Below are 25,690 nucleotides of genomic sequence, written 5' to 3' on the forward strand. Positions count from 1 at the left end.
GACTGTGCAAATGTGATTAAGGATTTTGAGACAGGGAGATTATCCTGGATTATCAGAGGGGCCCAATGTCATCGAAAGGGTCCTTAGAAGTGAAAAGAGAGGCAGGAGTGTCAGGGTCAGAGTTAGAGACAGATTTGAAGATCATATGCTGCTGGCAAGATGCCCTGGTGGTGCAGAGGTTAAGTGCTCAGCTGCTAACCAAAAGGTCAGTGATTCAAACCCACCAGGTGCTCCACAAGAGAAAGATGTAGCAGTCTGCTTCCATAAAGATCACAGCCTCGGAAACCCTGTGGTGCAGTTCTACACTGTGCTATAGGATCGCTATGAGTTGAAATCAACCCAAAGGCAACGCGTTTTGGATGCTACTGGCTTTGAAGATGGAGGAAGGTGCCACAAGCCAAAAGATGCAGGCAACTTCTGGCAGCTAAAAAATGCCAGGAATTGGATTATCCTGTAGAGCACCCACAAGGAATGCAGCCCAGCTAATGCCTTGATTTTAGCTGAGTGAAACCCACTGGGACTTCTAACCTCCAGAATAATAAGATAACAAATTTGAGTTGTTTTAATCCACTAAATCTGTGATAACTTGTTAGAGCAGCAATAGGAGACTAATAAGATGAAGTGAGATTAAGGCTTAGTTTAGGAGTTACAGTCTTCTTCTGTCTTTTCTTCACTTGGGATTTTCACAGCCCAGAGGCAGTGTGCCTGCTCATTGATGACAAATTATACATACTCTGCGACAAAGAGGAACTCCTGTAGATCAGGAATTGTTATCCATTTACAGATGAAGAAAACGAGACATGCCACTCAGAGACCGTCTGTCTGCTAACAATCCTATTACACTACGGGGCCTCTTCCCTACCCGGAGCGTCTGAGACACTTGGAAAGGGGAAAAGGTGGAATTCCCTCAAACCTCCTCACGCGCCTATCTAAAAAAGAACTGCTCTGTTAGCACAATTCCTTCAAGTAGATCACAAGATTTCACAGAAATGGTAATTAAGATTCTAAAGCTTATCAGCCTGTTTTTAAAAGCTAGTGAACGCATTTATGGATACCAATTTTCATAAAGTGGCTGCTGTCTTTTGCATTTGCTAATTCTGAGAAGTCTTTTTGAAAGGAAAGACTTGATCAGCTGCCTAGAAGTTAACCCAGAGAGAAGTAGTGAGAGTGGTTATAACGTGAAAGGAGGAGGCTTCGGAGTCAGACACGTAGATTCAAATCCCACCTGTGCCAATCAACAGGTGTGTCAGCCTAAACAAGGAGCTTCCACCAGGACCTCCAATAGGTCATTTGGTTTTGACCCCCTGCTGAGAATTTGCTTTTCCACCCCAGATGTACTGAATCAGAATCTATATTTTTAACAAGATCCCCAGGTGATTCTTATGGATCCCCAGGTGATTCTTATGTATATGTAAAGATCACCTGGGGATCTTGTTAAACTATAGCTTCTGATTCAGTATACCTGGGGTAGAAATGCAAATTCTCGGCAGGAAGTCAAACTGGACTGAACCAGTTCAACTCTCTGAGCCCTGGTTTCCTCACCTGGAAATGCACCCATTCATTTCCTTGCAAGGGTCCATGAGGAGCAGAGATGACATGTGCAAAGTGCCTGGCCCAACCCCCAGCCCACATCTCAAGCACACACACTTGCAGCCAGAATGCTGAGGCACTGACGCAGAGTTCAGCTGTGACAACCTTGAGGCCTTCACGGTCACTTCAGAGAAAGGGCTCATGGGATTACGCTCCAGGCTCCATTTCTATGACATTCGGGTCTCCTCAGCTCACTGTTTCAGAAGCTGCTGTACAAGGGTTCCTTGCCTGGGTTACACTAAGCCAACCGATCATTTATTCTAAATACAAATTCAAAATCCTATTATTTGAGGCACTCGTTCTCCTAATCTGAGAAATTCTACATGGGAGAAAATGTGCTGTATTAATCCGACAGTCAGCGATCTCGACCGCACAGAGCACAGCTGCCTAAGAGACAAATGTCCTCTGAGAAATGAGGAAAATGCCCATCACAAAGCCATGCATCCCATCTGTCGGAGAAGCATGGAGCCCATTCAGGTTGGCGACTTGTGAAAATTAACATGACTGCTTTACTATGCTCGGCTGGATGATTTCCCTAGAAACTGTATATTCCTCCTAGACTCAAAAATACTAGATTAGAACGCATCATGGTATAAGAAAGGAGCCCTGGTGGTGCGGTGGTTAAGTGCTTGGCTGCTAACCAAAAGGTCAGTTGTTTGAACCCACCAGCTGCTCTGTGGGAGGAAGGTGTGGCAATCTGCTCCCACAGAAGATTAGTCTTGGCAGTCCTACTCTGTCCTATAGGGTCGCTATGAGTCCGAACTGATTCAACAGCAACAGGTTTGGTTTTTGGTTTTGGGGATGGTGTAAGAATTAAGACACAGAGTAATTGTTCTCCAGTGAGGAACCCAGACCAACAGCGTCAGCATACCTGACAGCTTGTTAGAAATGGAGATTCTCAGGCACCAGGTCAGTCCTAAGGAATCTGAAACTCTGGGGCTGGGGCTCAGCAATCTGTGTTTCAAAGAGCCCTCAAGTATTATGACATATCACAAAGTCTGAGAACCACTGACACAGAAAACGAGTTTAAAAGCAGCAATGATAAAAATAATCATTATAAAAGCACAGTAGTCTAAGACTTAACCACTGTGGTGGTGTTGTGTGCCGCTGAGTCAATTCTGACTCATAGAGACCCTAAAGGACAGAGTTGAACTGCCCCGTAGGGTTCTGAACCACCAACCTTTCAGTTAGCAGCCTAGCACTTACCCACTGTGCCACCAGGGCTCCTTATTTACTGCGCTGTAGTCAGCTCAGTAACCCTAAGCTTTTGGATTGCTATTAGTAGTGACGGGTGCTCTTCAGAACAAGGATGGGAACTCATTAAGTAACAGTTAAATTAAAATCTGTGTGCTCTGAGTAGAAGAGGAGAACATTACATGAATTATTTTACAAAGATTTATTAAAACAATTTTAAAGGTTCAATAAGACAATCAGTTTTAGTTCTCTAGACTATCCCGTTCTCTGAAACAACACATGCCCTGGCAACGCCGTGAGTAAATCAGGGATTATTTTCATTGCTCCTTTCCATTTCTCTGCGTTCTTGCAGCATGAAGATAAGCGTACCTTTAATTGTTGAAGAGTCGCCACCACGAACTGCCTGTACCCTTCAAAGTCAGCACACGGGTTACCCATGAGAAAGAGCTCCTTCAGCTGAATGTTGCACTGCAAGGTTTTAATGCTGCTCAGCTCGCCGATGAAATTTACAGTCAAGTCGAGCTTCGTCAGCCCTTCACATCCTGTCAAGAAAAATGAAAAGAAAACAAAGCAACAACAACAAAAAAAAAATCACAGTTACAGGACTTTAAGTCTGTTGAATAATAGCACTGCTTACCTAGAAGTGGTTTTTCAGAAGTATCAACTCAGAAGCTTAATCTCATCTTTCTATTGGCATCTGCCCAGGTTTCAGCCCCACAGGCCCTCCAGCCAGGACAAGTCACTTCCCTGCCCACATCTGAGAGCCCTGGGCCAGATCAGGTTTGGATTTGGTCCGCATCCAGCAGAAGAAAACCCAGAATAAGCTGCTGCTGGAGTGGGTGCTTCATTAGAACAAAGGTGCTCCTGCTGGGACGGCACCTGGAATCTGTCCTCTTGAGAGCATTGCCAGGTAGCTGTCAGGTAGATACATCTCAGTGTGAGGGGAACAGTGGGAGGTGTCCCAAAAGGGAAGGCATTTTATAAAACCAGTGCATTGTAACTAATCTTAGCAAGGTCACCTTGAAGAGACAGAATGGCTCCAAGACCACCCAGAACTGAATTGAAGGCATCAAGGAAACTAAAGACTAAGAGGCGTTTGGTCATCAGAAGAATGAATGAAAAAGGATGGGAGCCATGGAAGCAGAATTTTGTAATAACTCTGGCCCATCCATCTGCATTACAGAGACAGCCAAACAATATGGAAATACAAATCAAATTCAAGTATGAATCTGAACTAACTCTCCTTGCTCTCGTTCCATGGAAACTCAGTGGTTAGGAGTCTGTCTGCAGAAACACACACTTACACAAGCTTTGTCCACTGCAAGGGCCTTGGAGCTGCCATATCCCAAAAGCAGTGAGCACAGCTAGCGCTCAGAGCTTGGTTTCTAAATGCCATTCTCCATTAAACAGAACCAGGGTTGCTTGGGGGAATGGCTGACTGCTGCACTGGCCTAGGGAAAATAAAAGATGAGCCTGAGACATCTTGATGTGTCACAGAGCAAAGGAGGACGGAAAGAACGAAGCAGACAAAACACAGGAGCCAGCCTGGGAGAGCTCCATCGGCCAGACCTGGGAGAATTTGAGCATCAAATTAAATAATGGCAATAACATTGTAATTCATGGAATAAAACAAAATCCATGAGTTCATACTGATACAACGAATAATGAGTGAATGAATCAATGAAGAGAAGATAAAGTTTTTCCTTAGAGTGCCACCTGAATAAATATAGGAAGAATGATGGATTTACAAAATCATTACTGAATGTTAAAACTAGTGCATGAAAGAATGATGAAGAACAGGGTATTTATATAACTCCAGAGTATCTTCCCACAAATTACTTATTAATTGCAAAGTGAAATAGAGTAAATTGGCAGTGGAGAAACCTGAAAACACCACCTTATGCAAGTAGAAAAAGAAGGTACTTTATTCTACCTGGGTGAGCCCTGGTGGCGCAGTGGTTAAAGCGCCAGGCTGCTAACTGAAAGGCCGGTGGTTCAAACCCACCAGCTGCTCTGCAGAAGAAAGGTGTGGCAGCCTGTTTCCATAAAGATGCAACCTTGGAAACTCTATGGGGCTGCTTGCTATGAGTTCGAATCAACTTGAAGGCAGAGGGTGTTTTTTGTTTTTTTGGTGTTTTAGGTGAATGCACAACAAAGAAAGAAAAAAACAATACTAGCTATTTTTTCTTTAAAAAAAAAGGCAAGAAAGTAAACACTTATTTTCAAAATTGAGATTTACTCAAGTAGGTGGGCTGAGTATATGTATCCAGATTCCTCCCCTCCCACCTCAAACCCTTAAAATTAAACAAAAAGATTACTTTCCAGCAGATATGCTACACCCTTCCTTCCTATTCTCCCCTCCCCTCCAAACATGACAAAGACCCTGTGACCAGTGCGTCCATGGACTGCAGTCCCAAAGCTCAGACAATAGTGACAATGCTGCCCTCTGGTGGTCGACTTAAAAAAAAAAACAAAAAAAAGTTTTCACGTCCTGTAGATACTTTTTTAACAAAAATAACAAGCCCTGGGCAATCCAATCCAGGGAGCATTTGAATTACTCCTCTGAATTTTCACGCTTACTTTTGCCTACTACAACACACAGATATAGAGGACATTGTGTTGTTCCGTTTGGTTGACAAGAGATCACGGTCACAGCGCTGCAGAGTGGTAGCTGGAGACGGGAAACACCTCCATTTCTTATGTAGAAAAATGTCAAAAACGGAAAGAATCATCTTGATTCAAGCACAAATGATGGGTTTCAGGCTTTGATAGTGGTGATTTTCTAGGTTTTGAGGATAAAAATAAAAAACTTATGATGCATTTTTATGCTATTTGATGCATAACCTTGACAGTCACTGAAATACCGATTACACGCTAGGAGGCAACAGGTGAAAGCCCTCCAGGACCTAAGTGAAATCCTCTTCACTTCAGCAGACGGGAGTGGGGTGGCGAGCACCTCGCCACCTCTGCCCCTGCCCCTCACTCGGAAGGGAAGCCAGTCGTCCTGCCCGCCACTCACACACAGTCCACAGGAGCCCCCAGGCAGGCCAGGGGCTGGTGGGGAGCCAGACCTCGCAACTGCAGAGCAAGCCCACACCAGCCACATGACCAACCCAATTCTCAGTGACTAAATGTACAGACAGCAAGGGTCACCAGATGTTAAGAGAAGACTAAATTAAAAGGCTGAGAAGTCAAACGGAAAACTTTGTATAAAGAGAGATGATTCTGGCTGCTGAAGAAACTGGGGAAGAAAACATTCTAACCAGTATCTCCAGAGAGACTGCAAGAGCTACCTCACCATGGAACCAGGACAGGTCTCCACAGAAAGCAGCCATCAGAGCACAGGCATGAGTCCGTGAGAATGAAAAACTGTGGCCAAAGTAAAGAGCTAATTACAGATGGACTGAATTACAGAATGAACACAGATGAGCATAAAGCGATCGTTACGAAATTTAAAATAAAAGAAACATCCCAGCATACAGAATAACAAGACAAAGATGTTTAAATAAGGAATGCGAGTTAAGAGGCAAAAAGGATCAGGATAGTCAGCCAAAATCTACCTAAAAGAAGTTCTAGGAAGATCTGGGAAGACAGAGAAGAGAAAAGTATCTCCCCGCCAGAAAGAAAACATACAAAAACCTCCACGTAGCCAGATGCCTGAGTAGTTTCAAAACTCCGTGGACAGAGAGAAAACTCTAAAAGCTTCCAGGGGAAAAAGAGGTTTTCTACATGGGAACCAAAGTCAGATGGGCATCAGGCTTTTCATAGGCGAGACAGGACGCTGGAAGACAACAGAGCTATATCTTCAAATTTCTAAAACAAAAAAATAACTTCACACCTAAAATTCTATATACATCTGAGCAAAATCATTAACGTACTGAAATAAAAAAAAAGTGTCAAACTATAATTCTAAACCCAGCAAAAAATATCTTTCAAAAATGAAGGTGAAATAAAGACCTTTTTATTTATACAAAAGCTGAAAGAATTCATCACAAGCAGACCAACACTATAAGGAAAGTTGAAGAAAAATGACACCAGAGAATAATACAGATTGGCACAAAGGAACGAAGAGCACCAGAAAAAGTAATGACGTGAAGGGTCAATATAAAGATACTTGTCTCGTTATTTAAATCACTGCAAAATGTGAAAGATTGCTTATATAAAAATAACAACAATGAAGTCAGGGTTCACAATCCACGTGGAGATAAAATTTACAAAAATGATAGCACATTGGTGAAAGGGGAGAAAAGGAGACATACAAAGACAGGTTCTTAGGTGAAGTGCTAAGAGGCCTGGTGGTGTAGTGGTTAAGCGCTTGGCTGCTAACCAAAAGGTCAGCAGTTCAAACCCATTAGATGCTCTGCGGGAGAAAGATGTGGCAGTCTGCTCGCGAAAGGATCACAGCCTTGGAAACCCTATGGGGCATTCTACTCTGTCCTATATGGTCACTATGAGTCAGAATCAACTCAGTGAGAACGGGCTTTTGGTTATGTGGAGTGGGATAACATCACTCAAAAGAGATAAGGTCAAAAAGTACACTGTAAACCTTGAAGCAACCACTAAAATGACAAAACAGTTATAGCTAATAAGATAAGAAATCCGAAAAAACTAAATCAGAAAAATATTCAGTTAGTCTGAAAGAAGGCAGAAACAGAGGGGAAAAAAAGGAACAAAAAAGAGATGAGACAAATAGGGGAAAAAATAGCAAGATGATAGATTTAAACTTAACCATATGAACAACCATATTAAACGTAAATGATCCAGTGTGATGTTAGCGAAAATAGTGGAGGAATAAAGACTTCCAAAAATTCACCCCTTCCTAAAAGCAACAAAAAACCTGGCAAAACTTGTCAGAATCAACTTTTTCAGATCATGGGAAGTGAACCAAAGACTCAGCAACCCAGGGAGCATTTATTCCAGAAAAATGGCTGAATCTTGATAAGAACAGTGAGCTTTGTGGTACCTGAACTTGCACTAGTCCCTGAACTGCAGCAGCAGTAGCTCTGAAAAATAACAGGCAGCATTCCCGCTATAGCCTGGCAGACATCAGAGGGCGCAGAAAGGAGCTGGAGGTCCTTCCCAAAGAATTATCGTCTGACCCGTGTGGTTAAAGCACTCCGCTGCTAACCTAAAGGTCAGCAGTTTGAACCCATCAGCTGCTCCATAGGAGAAGGATGTGGCAGTCTGCTTTAGTAAAGATTTACAGCCTTGGAAGCCTTGTGGCGCGGTTCGACTCTGTCCTGTAGGGTTGCTATGAGTTGGAACTGACTTCATGGCAATGGGTTGGGACCTGTGTGGGGATTCCCTGGGAGACTCCATTTACAGGAATGACTTAGAGTTCAACCTGTGCTAAAAGCCTTCTTCTTCAGCAGTGATTAGAGTCTTTGTTGAAAACAATTAAAGGCAGCAATTTTAACTTTGTAGCTGCCTGAAGCAATGCAAAAAGCTGGGGCAAACAATAAATCAAAAAACCCAAACCAGCTGCCGTGGAGTCAGTTCAGACTCAGGCAACCCTACGTTGTGTCAGAGTGGAACTAGGCTCCACAGGGCTTTCAGGGGCTGACTTTTTTGGAAGTAGTCACAAGATCTGTCTTCCGTGGTACCTCTGGATGAACTCAAACCTCCAACTTTTGGATTAGCAGCCAAGTGCTTAACTATTTGTACCACCCAGGGACTTTGGGGCAAACAAGAGACTAACTAAAAAGCTTAGTTGGTGTCTTAACTATCTCGTGTTCCTACAGAAATACCACAAGTGGATGGCTTTAACAAATAGAAATTTATTCTCTCATAATCAGGGCTCCAGCCCCAGGAGAAGGCTTTCTCTCTGTGTAGTCTCTAGAGGAAGATCCTTGTCATCAATATTCCCTTGGTATAGGAGCTTCTCTGAGCAGGAACCCTGGTCCAAATGACACATTCTGCTCCCGGCATTGCTTTCTTGGTGGTATGAGATCACCCTGTCTCTCTGCTCACTTCTCTCTTTTATATCTCAAAAGAGACAGGCTCAAGACACAATCTAATCTTGTAGACTGAGTCCTGCCTCATTAACATAACTGCCACTAATCCCACCTCATTAACACCATAGAGATAGAATTTACAACACACAGGAAAATCACATCAGATGACAAAATGGTGGTCAATCACACAATACTGGGAATCATGGCCTGGACAAATTGATACACATAATTTTGGGGGATACAATTTAATGCACAACAGTTGGAAAGGCCAGGGAATGAGATGTCGATAGGGTCTCTGAAAAGCTCTGCCATCTTCCTGGGAATCTAGAAGGCCACATGCATGTGCAGGGCCATGCACATGCTCAGGAAAGACCTGAGAAGGCCCTGAGCTCCTGCCTCTGACTGGCTTGAGGCTCTGAGAAAGCAAGAAGTAGAGGCTAAAGCAGAGATGATGTAAACTGGCTGAGTGTTGATGGTGTGCCCCAACACTCACAGAGGGCACCTCAGCAAATACTGGGAAATTTATTGGTTACAAGTGCTTAAAGAAATCTGTCAAATTATTGGCTGACCACTAAGCTAACTAAAGAGGAGCCCTAGTGGCACAGCGGTTAAGCGCTCATCTAACTGAAAGATCAGTAGTTCAAACCCACCAGCCAGTTCGTGGGAGAAAGATGTGGCAGTCTGTTTCCATAAAGATTACTGTCTTAGAAACCCTACGGGGCTGTTCTACTGTGTCCTATAGGGTCACGACGAGTCAAAATCAACTGGATGACAACGGGTTTTGGAAGCTAACCAAGGATAGATGACAGTGGCAACACATGACAAAGAACACAGATCTTACAGAATTAGTTCAGAAAAGTCACTAAACAAAAAACAACTACAACAAGCAGCAACAATAAACCCTGGGGAGAGGAGAGAATCTGATTTCCACAGTAGCCACATTACGTTATTTAAAATGTCCAGTTTTTAATAAAATATTATGATACTCAAAGAAAGAAGAAAGATGGCCCATACACAGAAAACAACAGTTAACTAAATCAGTTTACCACCATTCCGTTATAGGGCCCTGCCCCCATTCCGGAGTACCAAAAGAACAAGGTAGATAAACAGGTTAACGCAGAAAAGCTCTCCAAGATATATTTCTTCAGGGAAGACATTAATTTTCATAGCAGTGCTCCACGGTATGATCCCACTGATACAAAGCAAAACGAAACAGAGCCACCTCCTACATACACGTCACTGTTAACACCAGTTACCTCTGGAAAGGAGGCTGGGTTACGAAAGGTGAAGTTGCCTTCCGTTTTTGAATCTACAGATATCTTTATTGTTTGGGTTTTTACAATCAGGGTTAATAAATGTTAAGACTTACCTAAAATGTTAATTTGAAAAGTATACCTATCGCTTAAGCAATACTATTTAAATCTAATTTTGAATCCCAATTGTAATTCATAACAAAATAGAAGACAATCCTTACCTTCCAAATTTTCAATTTTTTCAATGTTGTTTAAAGCTAAATTCAAATATTCAAGTTTCTTGAGTTTGCTAACGTTTTCTGAAACATACAAATAGTGTAATGAATTAATCTTCAAGAAAAAGGACATTGCTCCATAATCAATCTGTTGTGAAAATGATATTGAGGCTGTAAGGATTACCATGATGGCTATCAAACCACATTGCTTTCTCACTCTGTGCCTGTACAACAGACATTGTTGGTTGCCTGTGAAGCACCAGTCCTTCATCTCTCCTAGTGGAACCCAGTTTTGCTCATGTCTCTCCCAGCCCCAACTCCAGGGGTTAGGCTTGACCAAGCTGGGCCAGTACATGGCAATTCCATCTCTTTTGCCAGTGACGGCTCAGGCACCCAAGCTGAAGCCAACCAGCCCACGGCCATTGCAGGGCAACCGTATGGTGCAGGAGAGGGCAGGTACATCCAATAGACTCAATCAGATGAGAGGGCAAGATCAACTCCGACTCATGGAGACCCCACGTGTGTCAGGGTAGAACTGCACTCTGTAGGGTTTTCAGTGGTTGATCTTTCAGAAGTAGATCACCAGGCTTTTTTCTGAGGCATCTTTGAGCCTCACACGTTTTGGTTAGCAGCTGAGCTTGTTAAACGTTTGCACCATCCAGGGATACCATTTGCTCCTACCAGCCTGAGAATAACCATTTATCTCTCCAAACCTCAATTTACCCATTTTTTTAAAAAACGAGGATTCTGGAATAAATTACTCAAGTTTCTCTCAGCAATTAATATTTTTTTCTGACTATCCTAACGCTTACAAAAGGTTCTCTCGACAACATCTCAGCATTTGATAGTCAACAGATTTGGAGACCTTCTATGTGCCAAGAATTATGATAGAGTTTCTAGTCTGTATCTTTAATAAAAACACTTAATTTTTGTTAAAACTGCCAGCCCACAATAAAATACCTGCTCAAAACAGAATTCTTCTTTCCAACCTTTGTTATATGCATTAAAAAACAAACAAACAAGCACATTGCCATCGAGTTAATTCCAACTCACTAAGACCTATAGGCCAGAGTAGAACTTGCCCCATAGGGTTTCCAAGGAGCGTCTAGCGGATTCGAACTGCCAACCTTTTGATAAGCAGCGGAGCTCTTAACGGCTGCACCACCAGAGCTCCTTGTTATATGCATAGCTCTCAAAGAGTCACCTGGTATGAAAAAAATAAGATCTGTTTGAGAAAGATTTCCTAAATTTACTCCTCAAGAATGACCAGGGCCAAACTGGTCAGGGGGAAAAAAAAGGCTCTACAAGTAAACATGTACAGGACACCTTGGGCAACAGAAAGAGAGTCTGAACACTGAGCCCAAACCATCCTGGAAGCAGTTCTCACCAACTGCCTTAGCCAGACCAACCAACTCGGGGTGGATCAAATCCCTTCCCATTTCAAGCAGTTCTCAACCTTACCCAGGCACGAGGCTCCCTAGGAAACTGTTAAAAATGGAGCCCAGCCCCGGAAGTACTTGTTCAGGAGACTGGGGTGGGGCCCAGATCTGCACCTTAACAAAATCCAGATGGCCCCCAGCCCCCATGTGGATCAACTCCAGTACAGCCATCCTTCATGGCCCATCTGGATTTCATGAGGAAGAATAGAGCTTCGGGAAAGGCAACCGTTTTCAAGCTTTTACCTCAGCAGCACAAGAGCCAGTCTGAGTCCTAGAGCAATAGTTTTACTTGCTAAATAAGCTCTTAAGTGCCCAAGGGTGGAGCAGCACTGAAAAATCCCATTATTAGGATTTAAATGAGTGTTTAATTTAAGAATACCTCGGAAACAAAAATCCAAGCTTTCTCACAACTCTGAAAAGAACAGAAATGCTGTGGTACTAATTAGTAATTGTGATGGACCCAGCTGTGGGGATGAGAATTTTGGGAGCTCTTCTAGATCTGTACAATTAGGACCGTTCTTTGATGCCCTCGTGCATAAAAGCTGGTGGGTTTCTGTAACAGCCTTTTTAACTGAACTATGTGCCAGAGTTTCTAATTTCTGGTAAAGTAAAAGGTGCCAAAAATAATTCTCTTAAGAAATAGGGAGGATTCTTAGTAAACCTTCAAAAGCGATGCAAATTCAAGATTTTTTTACAATCCTAGATCCAATTTTCAATTACCCACGAAGCTAGAGGCAACCACATCTGCAGGGTTTCTCAGCCTCAGCACTTCTGACATCCTGGGCCGGCCGAGTCTCTCCTGGGGGGGCGGGGGGGTCCTGGGCACGGCGGGACAACAGCAGCATCCCTGGCCTCTACCCACTGGAAGCCAGCAGCACCCCCCGACACACACACATACTTAGGACAACCAGAAATGTCTGCAGACATTGCCAAATGTCCCCTGTTGAGGACCAGTGCACATCTCCTGCGGAAGTTAAAGGATAATCTCAGAAGCTGACCTCTGGGCTCGTGTCAGCACCCACACTCTGTCTCCTCAGTCCTCGACCCCTTCCCTTTTCCTCCAGCTCTGTTCTGTTCTCCCTTCATCTGCCTAGCCTCGGGCACCCTGGGGTAAAAAACAGCAGCAGCAGCAGCTGTCACTTAGGGACCACCTCCTACACAACATCAGAAGAAAGGCCTGCTGCTCTACTTCGGAAAAATCTGCCACTGAAAACCTTACGGAGCCCAGTTCTACTCTGACACACATGGGGGCGCCGTGAGTGGAAACAGACTCCATGGCAACTGGCGGCGGTGGTCGACACAGCAAGCGTAACGCTAAACAGGACATCTCATTCAATCCTGCACGTTAGGTGTTGCTATCCCCGTTTCACAGCTGGCCAGCCTAAGGCTTGGGCGAGTTCACTGACTCGCTGCTGATTTCACACAGCTTGTAAGCGACAGAGGCAGGGATTGTCGTGGGACTCTGGGGGCTGAAGACACCTAATTAATTAGTGCTCCACCAGGTATCAAGCCACTCCCCGTCACCTCTCCACCACGTCACTCACTTCCTCTAAACTGTTTTTCAGACCCTCCGGAGAGCCCCAGAAGAGGCCAGACCCAACTGGCTCAGGGTACCCTGACATGCGCAGAGCAGACCACAATGACCCACAAAGGACCCTGGGTTGCCACACATGCTCAGTAACACGAGAGAACTTACGTCAAGGAATCAAAAGACTCCTGCCAAGGAACAGAAATCACTGCAAACGTATCATCCACAATAGTCGAGCCCATTTCATAAGCATTTGGTCCGTGTGCCTCTATTGTGCCTAGTCTTAGCCCCCCCTTGTAATAACTATTCAGTAGAAACTATGAATAGGTAAAACCTTTGATCCCGCCTACCGTTTCCCTCCACCCCTAAATGAATAAGTATAAACTGTACGGTGCTCGCGCAGATCAGGGAACTCAATCTGAGGTCGATACCTCTGGGTTCTCGCTTGCTGCCTGAGAAATAAATTCTTTCTTCCTCTCAAAAACAGCGTCTAAGAGTTTGGCTTCTTGCATGCTGGGCTCAGACCCATTGGTCCAGTTTCGGGACCAAACCCAGGTCTGCACAATGCTAAAGCCTGTGCCTACTCTTACTACTAAACTATACTGTCGCTCTTCTGCAGGTTGGCGGATCTCATGGCCCACTCGCCCCGTTTCTATGGGGCAAGACCTCCGTTAGAGTGACTGCTCAGGCCTCCCTTCTCACTGGCCCTTTCTCATTCTTCCCCAGGGGAGGAGGACCGGCTTATCCAACAGGCATGCCCACTCCCACTTTCTCTTCTGGCTCCCCAGGATCTTCCTGCCAGCGTAGAACACATGGTCTTGACCCCCTCCTGCCAGAAAGCAAGGGCTCACCTGGGTCCAGGAGGCTTGTGGTTGTCAGTTCTGCATGTGACTGGGTAATGAGCTTTAATTCTAGGGGGCAGTGCCAGCAAGCCTACTTGCCTACAAATCTAAGCCACTTTCTCCAAACAGGTTTATCAGTTATAATGCTGACATTCTGCTCTTCTTCCACTTGACTGCTGCACAGGCCTTTCATTTCCTTCCAAACTAGAGCAGAAAGCACATAATTTTTGGAATCCCCTGAACACCAAAATACTGAGCACAAACAATGCCTTGTATAAATTAGAAACCCACAATAAATATGGCAGAACTAGTATCACAGTTTGGGCAAACGTCAAAAACTGGTTCAATTCCTAAGTAAACCAAAAAAGACTTGTTCAATTCCTATATAACGCAATCCTTTCAGTTTGTTAGAGTGATGTAAAACCAAAAAAACACACCCATTGCCATCAATTGACTTTTGGTAATCCCATGTGTTACCAAAGACGACTGCTCCACAGGGTTTTCTTGGCTACGTGATCACCAGACTTTTCTACCACAGCGCTGCTGGGTGAGTTTGAACCACCAACTTCTGGGTTAGTAATCGAGTGCAAACCGCCTGCCCCGCTGAGGGACCTAGAGTGATGTTAAACTTTGACAGATGCCTGAATTATGTCTTCCTCCCTAATACGACCTTTAAAAAATCAGACTATAAATGATCAGGTCAACTAGTGTGTCCCCCGCCTTTAACTGCTCCTCCCAGCTCCTCAGTGGAGACCCCTGCTGGCAGGGAGGCTGACTGCACAGGGAAAAGCTCGGGAACGTTCCCTGCAGCTAGACTGAGAGATGCCTGTGCTGACCGTCTGGCCCAATTCTCTTCCAGCCCTTGTCTCACTCTAAAAATAACAGCGCATCTTCCAAAGTTCTCCCGTTCAGAATGGTAAAGAAAGGCTGGGACCAAAGCGCTGGAAACCTACCAATTTTCCCAATGAGGTTATTCTGAAGGTAGAGGATTTTTAAATCCCGGCACCATTTGTCAATGTGTTCCAGTTTTTCTATTTCTTGCTGATGCAAGGAGAGCTCCTCCAGGGAAAAGATTACACAGTCGTTGTGTTCAGCATTCCGCCTGATGAGATCTTCTGTGACTGAAAGACAATGTGGTACCTATTACATTTCTGCTCCCCATTGTCCAACATCGGGGTATCAGGTTGTTAATGTGTTGGCTTTTCTTTGCGGCTAAATGACAATTCCAGAACCGGTTTTGGGGTGGGGAGGGCATAACGTAGTTTTAGTGCCCTTCTCTTGTAGTTTCAGGTTGGATTTTCAGAACTTTTTAAAGTGATTTTCATAAGGAAAGACATGAGAAGTGCTGGCTCCTGCTGGAGTTGTTGTGACACAGTGGTGTAAGTCAGAGAGGAGAAGGGACTCCATACACCTTAAAGCAATGTCTCATTTGCCTTTGTATTCATGGAGTCCACTACATTGGGCTGGGTGGATACAGACAGTTGATGGTTAATGAATACAAGGATGTAGATGCTGAATGGTGGTACCATGTCAAACTGGATGAAAGCCACTTAATGATCCAAGTACAGAGTGACTTACTACTGAGAGGCACTGTCAGCTGGCAGAGGGCAGAGATATGAACCATTTCCCACCATTCCGTAAGCAAAGGCTCATGCGTGTACTCAGTTAACCAATAGTTACTAACTTAAGCAAATCTGAAGATAAAGGAGAAGAACACCCCAGATTTTGCATTGCAGTTTTACAAAACAACCACCATTGGTTCTGTCTGGAGGAGGAATGAAAGGACCTGCTCACAGAAGTCCCTACTCCCTCAGCACTGGGCTGGTCTAATTCAGAAGACTGGAGTGTGTGATAAAGACGGCAGCGAGAGATTAGAGCCAACATGATGGTCCACAATTGGGGCCAAGAACGAGATCATGAATCACCTTCATAAGATCAAGTGAAATCAAAGAGGTGATGACCATGGAGAAACCTACTGTCCCATTGCTTTTAAAAATGTATTAATCCATTTGAACCTTCACATTTTAGGTAGAATGTGGAAATATTGCATGTCCATCCCAGGAGATGATAAAGACTTATTTATTGCCACTTACAAAGTGCCAGGCACTGTTCTAACTGCTTTGCATGTACTGACAGAAGAATAGGTACCAATGGAGGCAGTGGGGGTTCAGAGGTAGAATCCTCACCTTTCATGTGAGAGACCCAGGTTTGATTCCCACCCAGTGCACCTCATACACAGTCACCACCCGTCTGTGAGTGGAGGCTTGTGTGTTGCTATGATGCTGAACAGATTTCAGCAGATATTCCAGACAAAGATAGACAAGGAAGAAAGGCCTGGTGATCCAGGCCAGTGAAAACCCTATAGATCATAACGGTCCCATCTGCAACCTATCATGGGGATGGCACAGGACTGGGCAGGGTTTCTTTCTGTTGTGCATGAGGTCTCCACAAGTCAGGGGTCCACGTGATGGCAGCTAACAACAACAACAACAGGCACCGTTATTATGTGCAGTTGTCAGATGGGGAAACTGAGGCAGCGTTTAACTACCTTGCTCCTGGTCATGGTAGTAAGAGCTACAGCCAGGTTTTAAATGCAGGCAGTCTGGCACCAGACCATGCGTTCTTAACCACTCTGCTACACTGCCTCAAAACATGGCGGAGTAAGAGTATCTCAAGGTTTCTCAGGTTTCCCAAACGTGCAGGCTCCTCAAGCTGAGACTACATTCTTCACCACTTTCCTCTGCCCCGCCTCTATGCCACAGAGCGTGTGAGAACTTGATCATTTGTGTGCAGTTAACCGAACCCTCTTCTGCTGCTGGTGGAAGGAAGTGAGGTTGCTTGCAAAGGCAGTTTTTGGCAAGAAAGACAAGGGAACATAGAGGTCAAGGGATTAGAATACCAAACACAGGCGTGCCCCTGCTGCTCCTCCCTTAGGTTCAGCTAACAGGCTGAGAGGGCTACAAACCAGCCCTGCGGAAGGGGCAACCAAAGTGGCTGGGAGGTAGGCAGAAAGGACAGCTCTGTTCAGTGGGATCCCTGCTGGCCGCTGCACTGGGCTTCTCTCCAATGCCACTAATTACCCATCGCTGTAGAGTCAATTCCGACTCATGTCAGAGTAAACCGTGCTTCATAATGGCTGGTTTTTTGGAAGCAGATCACCAGACCATTCTTCCGAGGCACCTTGGGGTGGACTCAGACCACCACCGTTTTTTGGTTAGCAGCCTAGCATGTTAATCATGTGCACCACCCAGGAACTCCTAAGCATTTGCACGTAATTGTTAGGTCCTCCCTTTCTGAGGCATGTATTAGGCTGTCCGTCCACACTGCCTAACTGTGAGAATGAAGATGGTAAAAATCACTATTAGTTTAAAGTGGGGGGGCTCCCTTAGCATGAATAACTAATTTGCCCAAACACACAAAAAGGGGCAGGGAGGGGTGAAGAGTTCACTCAGCACAGCAAGAAAGTTTGCTCAACACAATTACACCGAACTCGGATAGATTAAAAGAAAATGGAGTCCCGCAGAGGAAGGAAGGAGGACTGCGAAGGTGTGGAATTTCCCAGTGGCCCTTTTCTGAGCTCTTTCATTTTAAGCAAACTGCTGGGCAGCATACCATTTTACAGCACTCTGGAAACTTGTTTGACAACACTGCTTCACCTGTAATGGCAAACATTCACGCTAAAACCAGAGTCCCCTGAAGAAACGTGGGCGAACATCTATGTGGTGGATGGAGATCAGAGTGTTTTCATCATCTAAACGGGAAAGCATTTTACATTTTACAAACTAATTTACACCAATCATTCTTTAACAATACAGCACTGCACTTACAAGACATCATCCTAGGATTTAAAGACGATTTGGAAACCTTAATATGTCATACTAAGGTGAAAGAGGAGCCCTGGTGGCACAGTGGTTAAGAGCTTGGCTGCTACCCAAAAAGGTGGGCAGATCAAATCCACCAGCCACTCCTTGGAAATCGTATGGGGCAGTTCTACTCTGTCCTTTAGGGTCACTATGAGTCGGAATGGATTGGACAACCAGTTTGGTTTTGGCTTTTAAGGTGAAATATTTCAAGAGAGATGGTGTTACAATGCCTACTATATAGTATACGTGCTAAGGTGTTCTATCAAATATGCCTTCTCTTCCTTATTTTAGAAAATTTCAAATTGCAGAGCACAGGACTCAGCTTCTGAGCAGTGTCTTATCCCCAGAAGGTGCTGACCAATATCTGCATGACTGGAGGAATGGATGACTGATGGAGGATATTTAGAGCTTTAGCGACAGATGGATACTTATTTCATTAGAAGAGCGCTACGGAGGAACCCAAAGGTTTAACCAAAACTGACCAGCTTCCAGGAGTCGCTGCGTAGCACAAACGGTTAAGCACTCAGCTACTAACTAACACGTTGGAGGTTCCAGCTCTTGAAGAGGCACCTCAGAAGAAAGGCCTGGTGATTTACTTCTGAAAAACCAGTCATCTAAAACCCTATGGAGCACAGCTCTACACTGACAGGTCCCCACGAGCTGAAGTCGATTCCGTAATATGAGTGGGATCTCTGTAAGTTGTGGGTGTGTGAGTAGAATGACTTGCCTGGGGGCATGGGAAAAGGAAAGAAGGTGTCTGGGATATGGGAGGTTGTCCTGATGTGTTTGCTTCTACAAAGCTTTTCTCTGTAGCGTGCAGACTCCTAGAAGTTCTCAAAGCCTGCAATTCAGTGTTCTTTCCTCCAGGCTTTCTGTCATGTTTTGCAATCAAACCTCTCTTTCTTGCTCAATTAGAACAAAATCAATCAATGTATGTTCAGAGCAGGTTTTGCAGAATGTTCAGACATCTTGATGGACCTAGCCGATACATATATGAAATACAGGCTTGATAGAAACTAACTAAATAGGGTAACAAAGAGGTGAAATATCTAAACTCTTGAGGCACCTAAACTTTTTTTTTTTTTTTTTTAACGTTTTCAATGGAAACTGTTAGAAACAGGATTGCTGGCTTCTCCTACCTCTTCTCGATTTGAGGTCATCGTTATAAGTGATACCTTTAAGGGCCACTCACACAGAAAGTGCTATTAAAAACCTGGACAGGAAGTGAAGGGGCAACGACAGATGTATGCGAAAGGGACAGCGGGTGCCAAGCAGGGCGTGATCTGTCCTACAGAGTGGGAGGAGGGAGGTCACAAGAGGCTTACGGAAGAGATGCTAGGATGCCTGAGCTGAATCCTGAAATATGCGTAGATGTTTGCCAAGTAAATAAATTAGGAAAGGGCATTCTAGGCTAGAGCGAATGCTGTCATGTGCTGCTTGGTTCCCCCTCCAAATTTGACAGATTAATTCCCCAGCTGCTGGGACAGCCCTGAGCTGCCTGCCTCCTTTGGAATTTGACTTAGCTAAAGACACCCCTCAACCAAGGTCATGCCCCCTTCCCAAGGCTGCCCATACCCAATGGCTGGGTGATATGGGGCAATACAGGCTCAGGCCACTCACCTCAACTTAGGCAAATCAGAAGGTCCATTCCAAGTTTACAGTGCCTGGGGCTGGTTAGCTGAGGCCTTTGTTAAGGTGCTCTGGGTGGCACAAATGATTATGCTCTTGGCTGCTAACTGAAAAGTTGGTGGTTCGAACCCACACAGAGGCACCTAGGAAGAAAAGCCTGGCACTCTGCTTCTGAAAAACCAGCCACTGGAAGCCCTATGGAGCACAGTTCTGTTTTGACGCACATGGCTTCCATGAGTCATGTTCGCCTCCATGGCAACTGGCTACTGAGATGCATCACAGCACAACCTCCCCTTCTGCCCAGTTTGTTGTCTTCCCTACCTCCCCCCGCCCCAGGAACACTCTAATAAACCTCTGGCACTCTAACCTCCACCTAAACGTCTGCTGGCACGCTAACCTCCACCTAAACGTCTGCTGGCACGCTAACCTCCACCTAAACGTCTGCTGGCACGCTAACCTCCACCTAAACGTCTGCTGGCACGCTAACCTCCACCTAAACGTCTGCTGGCACGCTAACCTCCACCTAAACGTCTGCTGGCACGCTAACCTCCACCTAAACGTCTGCTGGCACGCTAACCTCCACCTAAACGTCTGCTGGCACGCTAACCTCCACCTAAACGTCTGCTGGCACGCTAATCTCCACCTAAACGTCTGCTGGCATGCTAATCTCCACCTAAACGTCTGCTTCCTAGGGAGCCAGCCCAGCTTGGGAGAGTTGGTGCCAGAAGTGGTTTCTGGAAACTATCCTAAGGTCCATCAACAGGTAAATGGATTAAAAAATTGTGGTATATCCATACAGTGGTATACTACTCGGCAATAAAAAGGAATAAACTGTTGATATACACAAATAGCACGGATGGGTTTCAACATAATTATGTGAAAAGAAGCCAGGCCCAAAAAAAGTACATACTGTATGTTTCTATTTATATAAAATTCTAGAAAATGCAAACTAATCTATACTGACCTGTGGTTACCTGGGCAAGGCAGTGGGAGGGGTAGGAGAGAAAGCTACAGAGGGGCACAGGGAAACATCTGGGGATGACGGATATGCTCATCTTTACTGTGATGATGCCATCACAGATGTATGCTTATCTCAACACTTGCCAAGTGATACACACTTTAAATCCCATTGCCATCAAGTCAATTCTGACTCCTAGTGACCCTACAGGACAGAGTCGAACTGCCCCATAGGGTTTCCAAGGTTGTAATCTTTATGGAAGCAGACTGCCACATCTTTCTTCTGTGGAATGGCTGGTGTGTTCAGAACACCATCTTTCTGGTTGGCAGCCCAGCGCTTAACCACTGTGCCAACATGAAGTTGAGTCCCTGAAAGCAGAGGACCTTTCCTGCTAGGTCTGAGAGATGAGATGGAAGAAGGAGAAGAAATTGAAAGCATGAGAGGGATTCAACCCAATGTTGCTGGCTTTGAAGATGGAGTGAAGGGGCTATGAGTCAACAAAGGTGGGTGACCTCTAGAAGCTAGGAATGGCCCTCCACTGACAACCAGCAAGGAAAGAAAGATCTCTGTCCTAAACTGCAAAGAGCTAAATTCTGCAACACAAATGAGCAAAAAAACGATCTCCCCCTAGAGCCTCCTGAAAGGGACACAGCCCTGCTGACACCTTGGTTTTTGCCTGTTGAGACTCATGTCAGATTTCTGACCTGAATAACTGCAAGATAACGAACCTGTGTTGTTTAAGTTGGTAAATTTGTGGTAATTTCTAGGAAACTAATAAACTGTTTTGAAGTTTGTCAAACAACTCCATCATCTTGGGATCTGTGGTTACTAAATGCTGCTCTCCTTTATCACGAGTCACATTTTCCTGCTTTGCCTATTTAGTTATTTTTATCATATACTGGTAATTGTGATTGTTGTGGGTGATGCCCTGTAGAGTCTGGATTATGTCACTGTCCTGTAAGGGGTTGAGTTTTACTCTGTCTGGTAGGCAAGTAGAGTGCTGGCAGAAACTTCATTCCTGCTTTATTTCTTGTTGGGGGTGGGTCTATTTTAATTTTGACCTTACACCCAAAGCAGAGCAATTACTTTAGGGTCCAATGCTTACTCCTAGGGCACCGTCTTACTGGGGTCTCGACTGAATACCCATGGGGCTGGAACAGGACTCCAATGTCTTCCAGTGCTGCCTAAGCTCTGGTATTTCCATTCGACTCTCCGTCCTACAGCAAGTGACTCTGCAAGGTCTCTCATAGTCTTGCGACACACATGCACAGTGCAGCCCTTGCCTGAAGTCCTATTACAAACATCCCATTTCGGTCCTCTCTCCATCCCCATTCCATGCAGTGCCCTCTTCTCTGTATTCTGCCCTATAAACTACAGGAACTTCAGCAGCTCAGAACGCCAATTCCTGCCTCTTCAGCCCAATGAGACCACAACTCTGCTTCGAGTCCCACCTCCCTTTCCTGAAGCAGGGAAGTACCCCAAGGCAGAAAGCTGGGGTGACTGCGGGATATACCTTTTGTGTTTCCACTATCTCAAGAAGCAGTCACTTGCTGCCTGGTGTTCCTGAAAAGCAGCCTTATGTATTTTTCCCGATTTTACAGTCTAGGGTGGAAGGCTAAGTCCAGTACCAGTTACTCTATTACGGCTGGAGGCAGAAGCCCGAACGTGTATCGTTTTTATGATTCGCCACTTCAACCAAGTTTTTCCAATGACCTATCTCAAGAGTTTCTACTGTACTTAAGAGCTGCTGTGAGGATTAAGCGTCCTCAGCATGTAGTGCTCAGTAGGATTACAGTAAACTCTCAAAGGATGACTGCATGAATTAATAAGAATTATTCATAACATGTACAGATGGCTAAATTTCAAAAGGTGCAATGTCTGAGTGATTTTGCTATGCCCATTCATATAAAATTAAATTAATGTAATAATCAGATTATTTTAATGTGCTTTAAGTTACAAGATAATTGCTTGAGCACTCCTCTCTGAGTTACATCAATCAGAAATTACAGAAAGGCTATAACTCTCAGTCTATTCGTTAAATGAAAACACCATTCGGTATAATAAAACAAAGACAGCAAACAAATTAGAAGTCTTTAGTAACCAGTTCAATTTGGAAGTTAAATAAGGCTTCCTTACAAAGCAAACCAAACCAAACCAAAAACCCTTTATCCTTAAGTCTTTTACTTACTTCTAAAATGTTACATACGTACTTGAAATATCAAAGGATGTTGTCTTAGAAGTTCAGTTTTTGCTAATAAATCTTCCCCTTGTAATGCTAAAACCCAAACCAAACCAAATCTTTGCCCTCAAGTCAGTTCAGACTCACAGCGACCCCGTAGGACAGTAGAGCTGCCCCATAGGCTTCCAGGGCTGTAATCTTTATGGAAGCAGATCACCAGGTCTTTTCTCCAGTGGAACAGCTGGTGGGTTCCAGGTTCGACCTTTTGGTGAACAGCCAAGTGCTTTAACCACTTGTACCAGCAGGGCTCCCTGTAAAGCTAAAACGTTCGTAGAAAGCATTTAGCAAGTGTTCACAGGTGTGTAACTGAAGAAATCACATGACACCTAGCCCATCACCCTTCTCAAAGAGCTCAAAGTCGAAGATGCACAATACTACCCAACAACTGAATGAGGCCTAACAAAAACAGGAAGCAAGGGCTTTGTTATAAGTAGCTGGAGAAGTACACAATATAAGGGCCATGAATGAGGGCGGATGGGCCTGATGGAAGTTTCCTATTTAAGATGAACCGAAGGGAGCTAATTTAATATGAAACTGGTTTTCCCCTTATATGCCTTTAAGAAAGTAAAGACATTAGAAAAAGCCACTGGCCCAGAGCCTCAGCTTCAATTCTGATCTATCACATAACAGGAGCAAGGTTCTGAACAAAAGGCTTAGCTTTTCCAGTTAACAAGATCCCCATCAGTAGCTTTACAGGGGATGGATTAGTGACCTCCAAGCACCCTTCCTGCAATTACATCCCGTGACGCTGGGTTATTTAACCAGCTCATCTATCACTTCTCCTGGCAAGAGCAGGCACAGACCACATCCCCATGGGAGTTGTTGTTGTGTGCCACTGAGTCGATTCTGACTCACAGAAACCCAATAAGACAGAGTTGAACTGTCCCATAGGGTTTTCTAGGCTGTAATCTTTATGGAAGGAGCGCTGGTGGTGCGGTGGTTAAGCACTCAGCTGCTAACTGAACCCACCAGCTCCTCCGAGGGACAGAGATATGGCACTCTGCTTTCATAAGGATTACAGTCTTGGAAACCTTATTGGCAGTTCTACTCTGTCCTACAGGATCGCTATGAGTTGGAATCAACTCAACGGCAGCAGGTTTGGTTTTGGTTTTTTAGTCTTTATGGGAGCAGACTGCCAGGTCTTTTTCCCCGAAGAGCAGCTGGTGGATTCGAACTGTGGACCTTTCAGTTAACAGCCGAGCACTTAACCATTGCACCACCAGGACTCCTCTTCATGAGGGTAATCGCCCTCATTTTACGCCTACAGTAATACAAAATAAACTCAATGGAGTGAATTTTTTACTAAAAAAGCTAGGTGTTCTATAAATCACAATCCACATCAGAGTAATTGTGCAAAGAGGAAGTGGCTTTCTGTTCAAGCAGAGCTTATTCTTTCCTTTTTCCCTAGCTACCGCCCCAGGCTGGACAGTGCTCCAACTGAACAGACGTTACAAGTAGTCTCTTTGACTTTAAGTATGAGAATTGGCACCATGGCCTCTTTCTGTCCTCACCAGTCCTTCCCTTACTCCCAAGTGGCAGCATCAGAGTATCAGCCCCGCTGAGGTTCACATGCCAGGTACCCCACTTACTGTGTGGCATGATGCATAATTTCCCTGGGCTTCCAATTGCTCATCTGCAAAATGGACATGATAATAGCGCCCACCTCATAAGACCACTGTGAGGACTGAATGAACTGACACTCGCAAACCACTCCTGGAAGGTAGTAAGTGCTCAATAAATGTGATCATCCTCTCTCAGCAGCACAAGTTTCTTCTCCAGCTGCAAGCAGTTTTCCAGTTGTCGAGTTGACTCTGACTCACGGTGACCCCATGAGTGTCAGAGCAGAACTGTGCTCCATAGAGCTTTTCTTCCGAGGTATCTCTGGGTGGACTGGAACCTCCAACCTTTGGGTTAACTGCTAAGCGTGATAAAGGTTTGCACCAACCAGGGATCTGGTGGCACAGCGGTGAAGAAGTCAGCTGCTAACCAAAAAGTCAGCAGTTCGAATCCACCAGCTGCTCCTTGGAAGCGCTATGGGGCAGTTCTACTCTGTCCTATCGGGTGGCTATGAGTCCAGTCGACTCGATGGCAACGGGTTTGGCTTGGTTTGGCTAGAACACTTTAAAAAAGAACACTTACTATGTCTTTAAAACAATACTATTATTGCCTTCGTTTTGGAGATACGATAGTTGAGAGCCAAAGGGGTGAGGTCACTTTCTAAAAGTCACAAAGCTAGTAGGCAAAGGAAGTATGATTTAAACCCTGGCTCCGAGGCCGGCAGCCTCAACCATCAGACTACCCTGCCTTCCTGAGCGGCCTGAAGGCTGGGGCTCCTAGAGAGTGACTTGCCCAGACCATACAGCAAGCAAGGAGGTAGGAGGCCCTAAGTACCTGACGCCGACACTCATGCACCTCCCAGAACACCCCGCTCATCCAATGCGACGCCCTTCTGGTCCCCCATTTTACAGATGAGGGACAGGAGCCTAGAAAAGGCCAGGTTTCCCGGCCAGTTCGGTGGGGCGCCTGGCACTGGCCGGTCCTGGCCCGGCGGCCCTTTCTCCCAGCTGGGGCTGCAGAGGGCGAAGGGCTGGGTCGGCGGGGTCCGCGGGCGAGAAGGGGCAGAAGTGGCCTCAGGCCGGCGGCGAGGGTCCCTGTCACCCGGGACGGCGCCAGAGGGAGGACACGCGGGGGCGGGGGGGTGCTTACTCCGGCCCATGGCGCCTCTCCGGCTTGCGAAGCTTTGAAGCCGAACCGCGACCCCGAGGACTCTTCACCCTTCAGTCCCGCCTCAGCGCGTCCGCGTCGAACTGGGAGCCATGGCAACAGGGACTCTACGGCGGCCGCGCGGGGTCAGGCTGCGCTCCGGGAGGAGAAAGGAAGCGAGACTCCCAGTGGAGGGGCTCCCCAACCCCAGCCTATTCCACCTCCTCGTCCTCAGACTCCACCTTCCAGAACTGCTTCCTTTTCCCGCGAGCAGTTGGCCAGA

General features: G+C 45.4%; 1 protein-coding gene across 1 annotated transcript in view; it reads right to left on the bottom strand.

Moving 5' to 3' along the window:
- DNAAF11 (dynein axonemal assembly factor 11) overlaps positions 1–25,420 on the bottom strand; it is an 83,893-nt gene extending 58,473 nt beyond the window's left edge. Inside the window, exons 1-4 of the mRNA XM_064267672.1 lie at positions 25,117–25,420; positions 14,969–15,136; positions 10,213–10,290; positions 3,154–3,326 (exon numbers count right to left, since the gene is read on the bottom strand). Of these exons, the coding sequence (XP_064123742.1) occupies positions 3,154–3,326; positions 10,213–10,290; positions 14,969–15,136; positions 25,117–25,420 (723 nt within the window). The remainder of the gene's footprint in view (positions 1–3,153; positions 3,327–10,212; positions 10,291–14,968; positions 15,137–25,116) is intronic.
- Between the last annotated feature and the right edge of the window lie 270 nt (positions 25,421–25,690).

The sequence above is a fragment of the Loxodonta africana genome, chromosome 14, assembly GCF_030014295.1.
Source record: "Loxodonta africana isolate mLoxAfr1 chromosome 14, mLoxAfr1.hap2, whole genome shotgun sequence".
Taxonomy (NCBI): domain Eukaryota; kingdom Metazoa; phylum Chordata; class Mammalia; order Proboscidea; family Elephantidae; genus Loxodonta; species Loxodonta africana.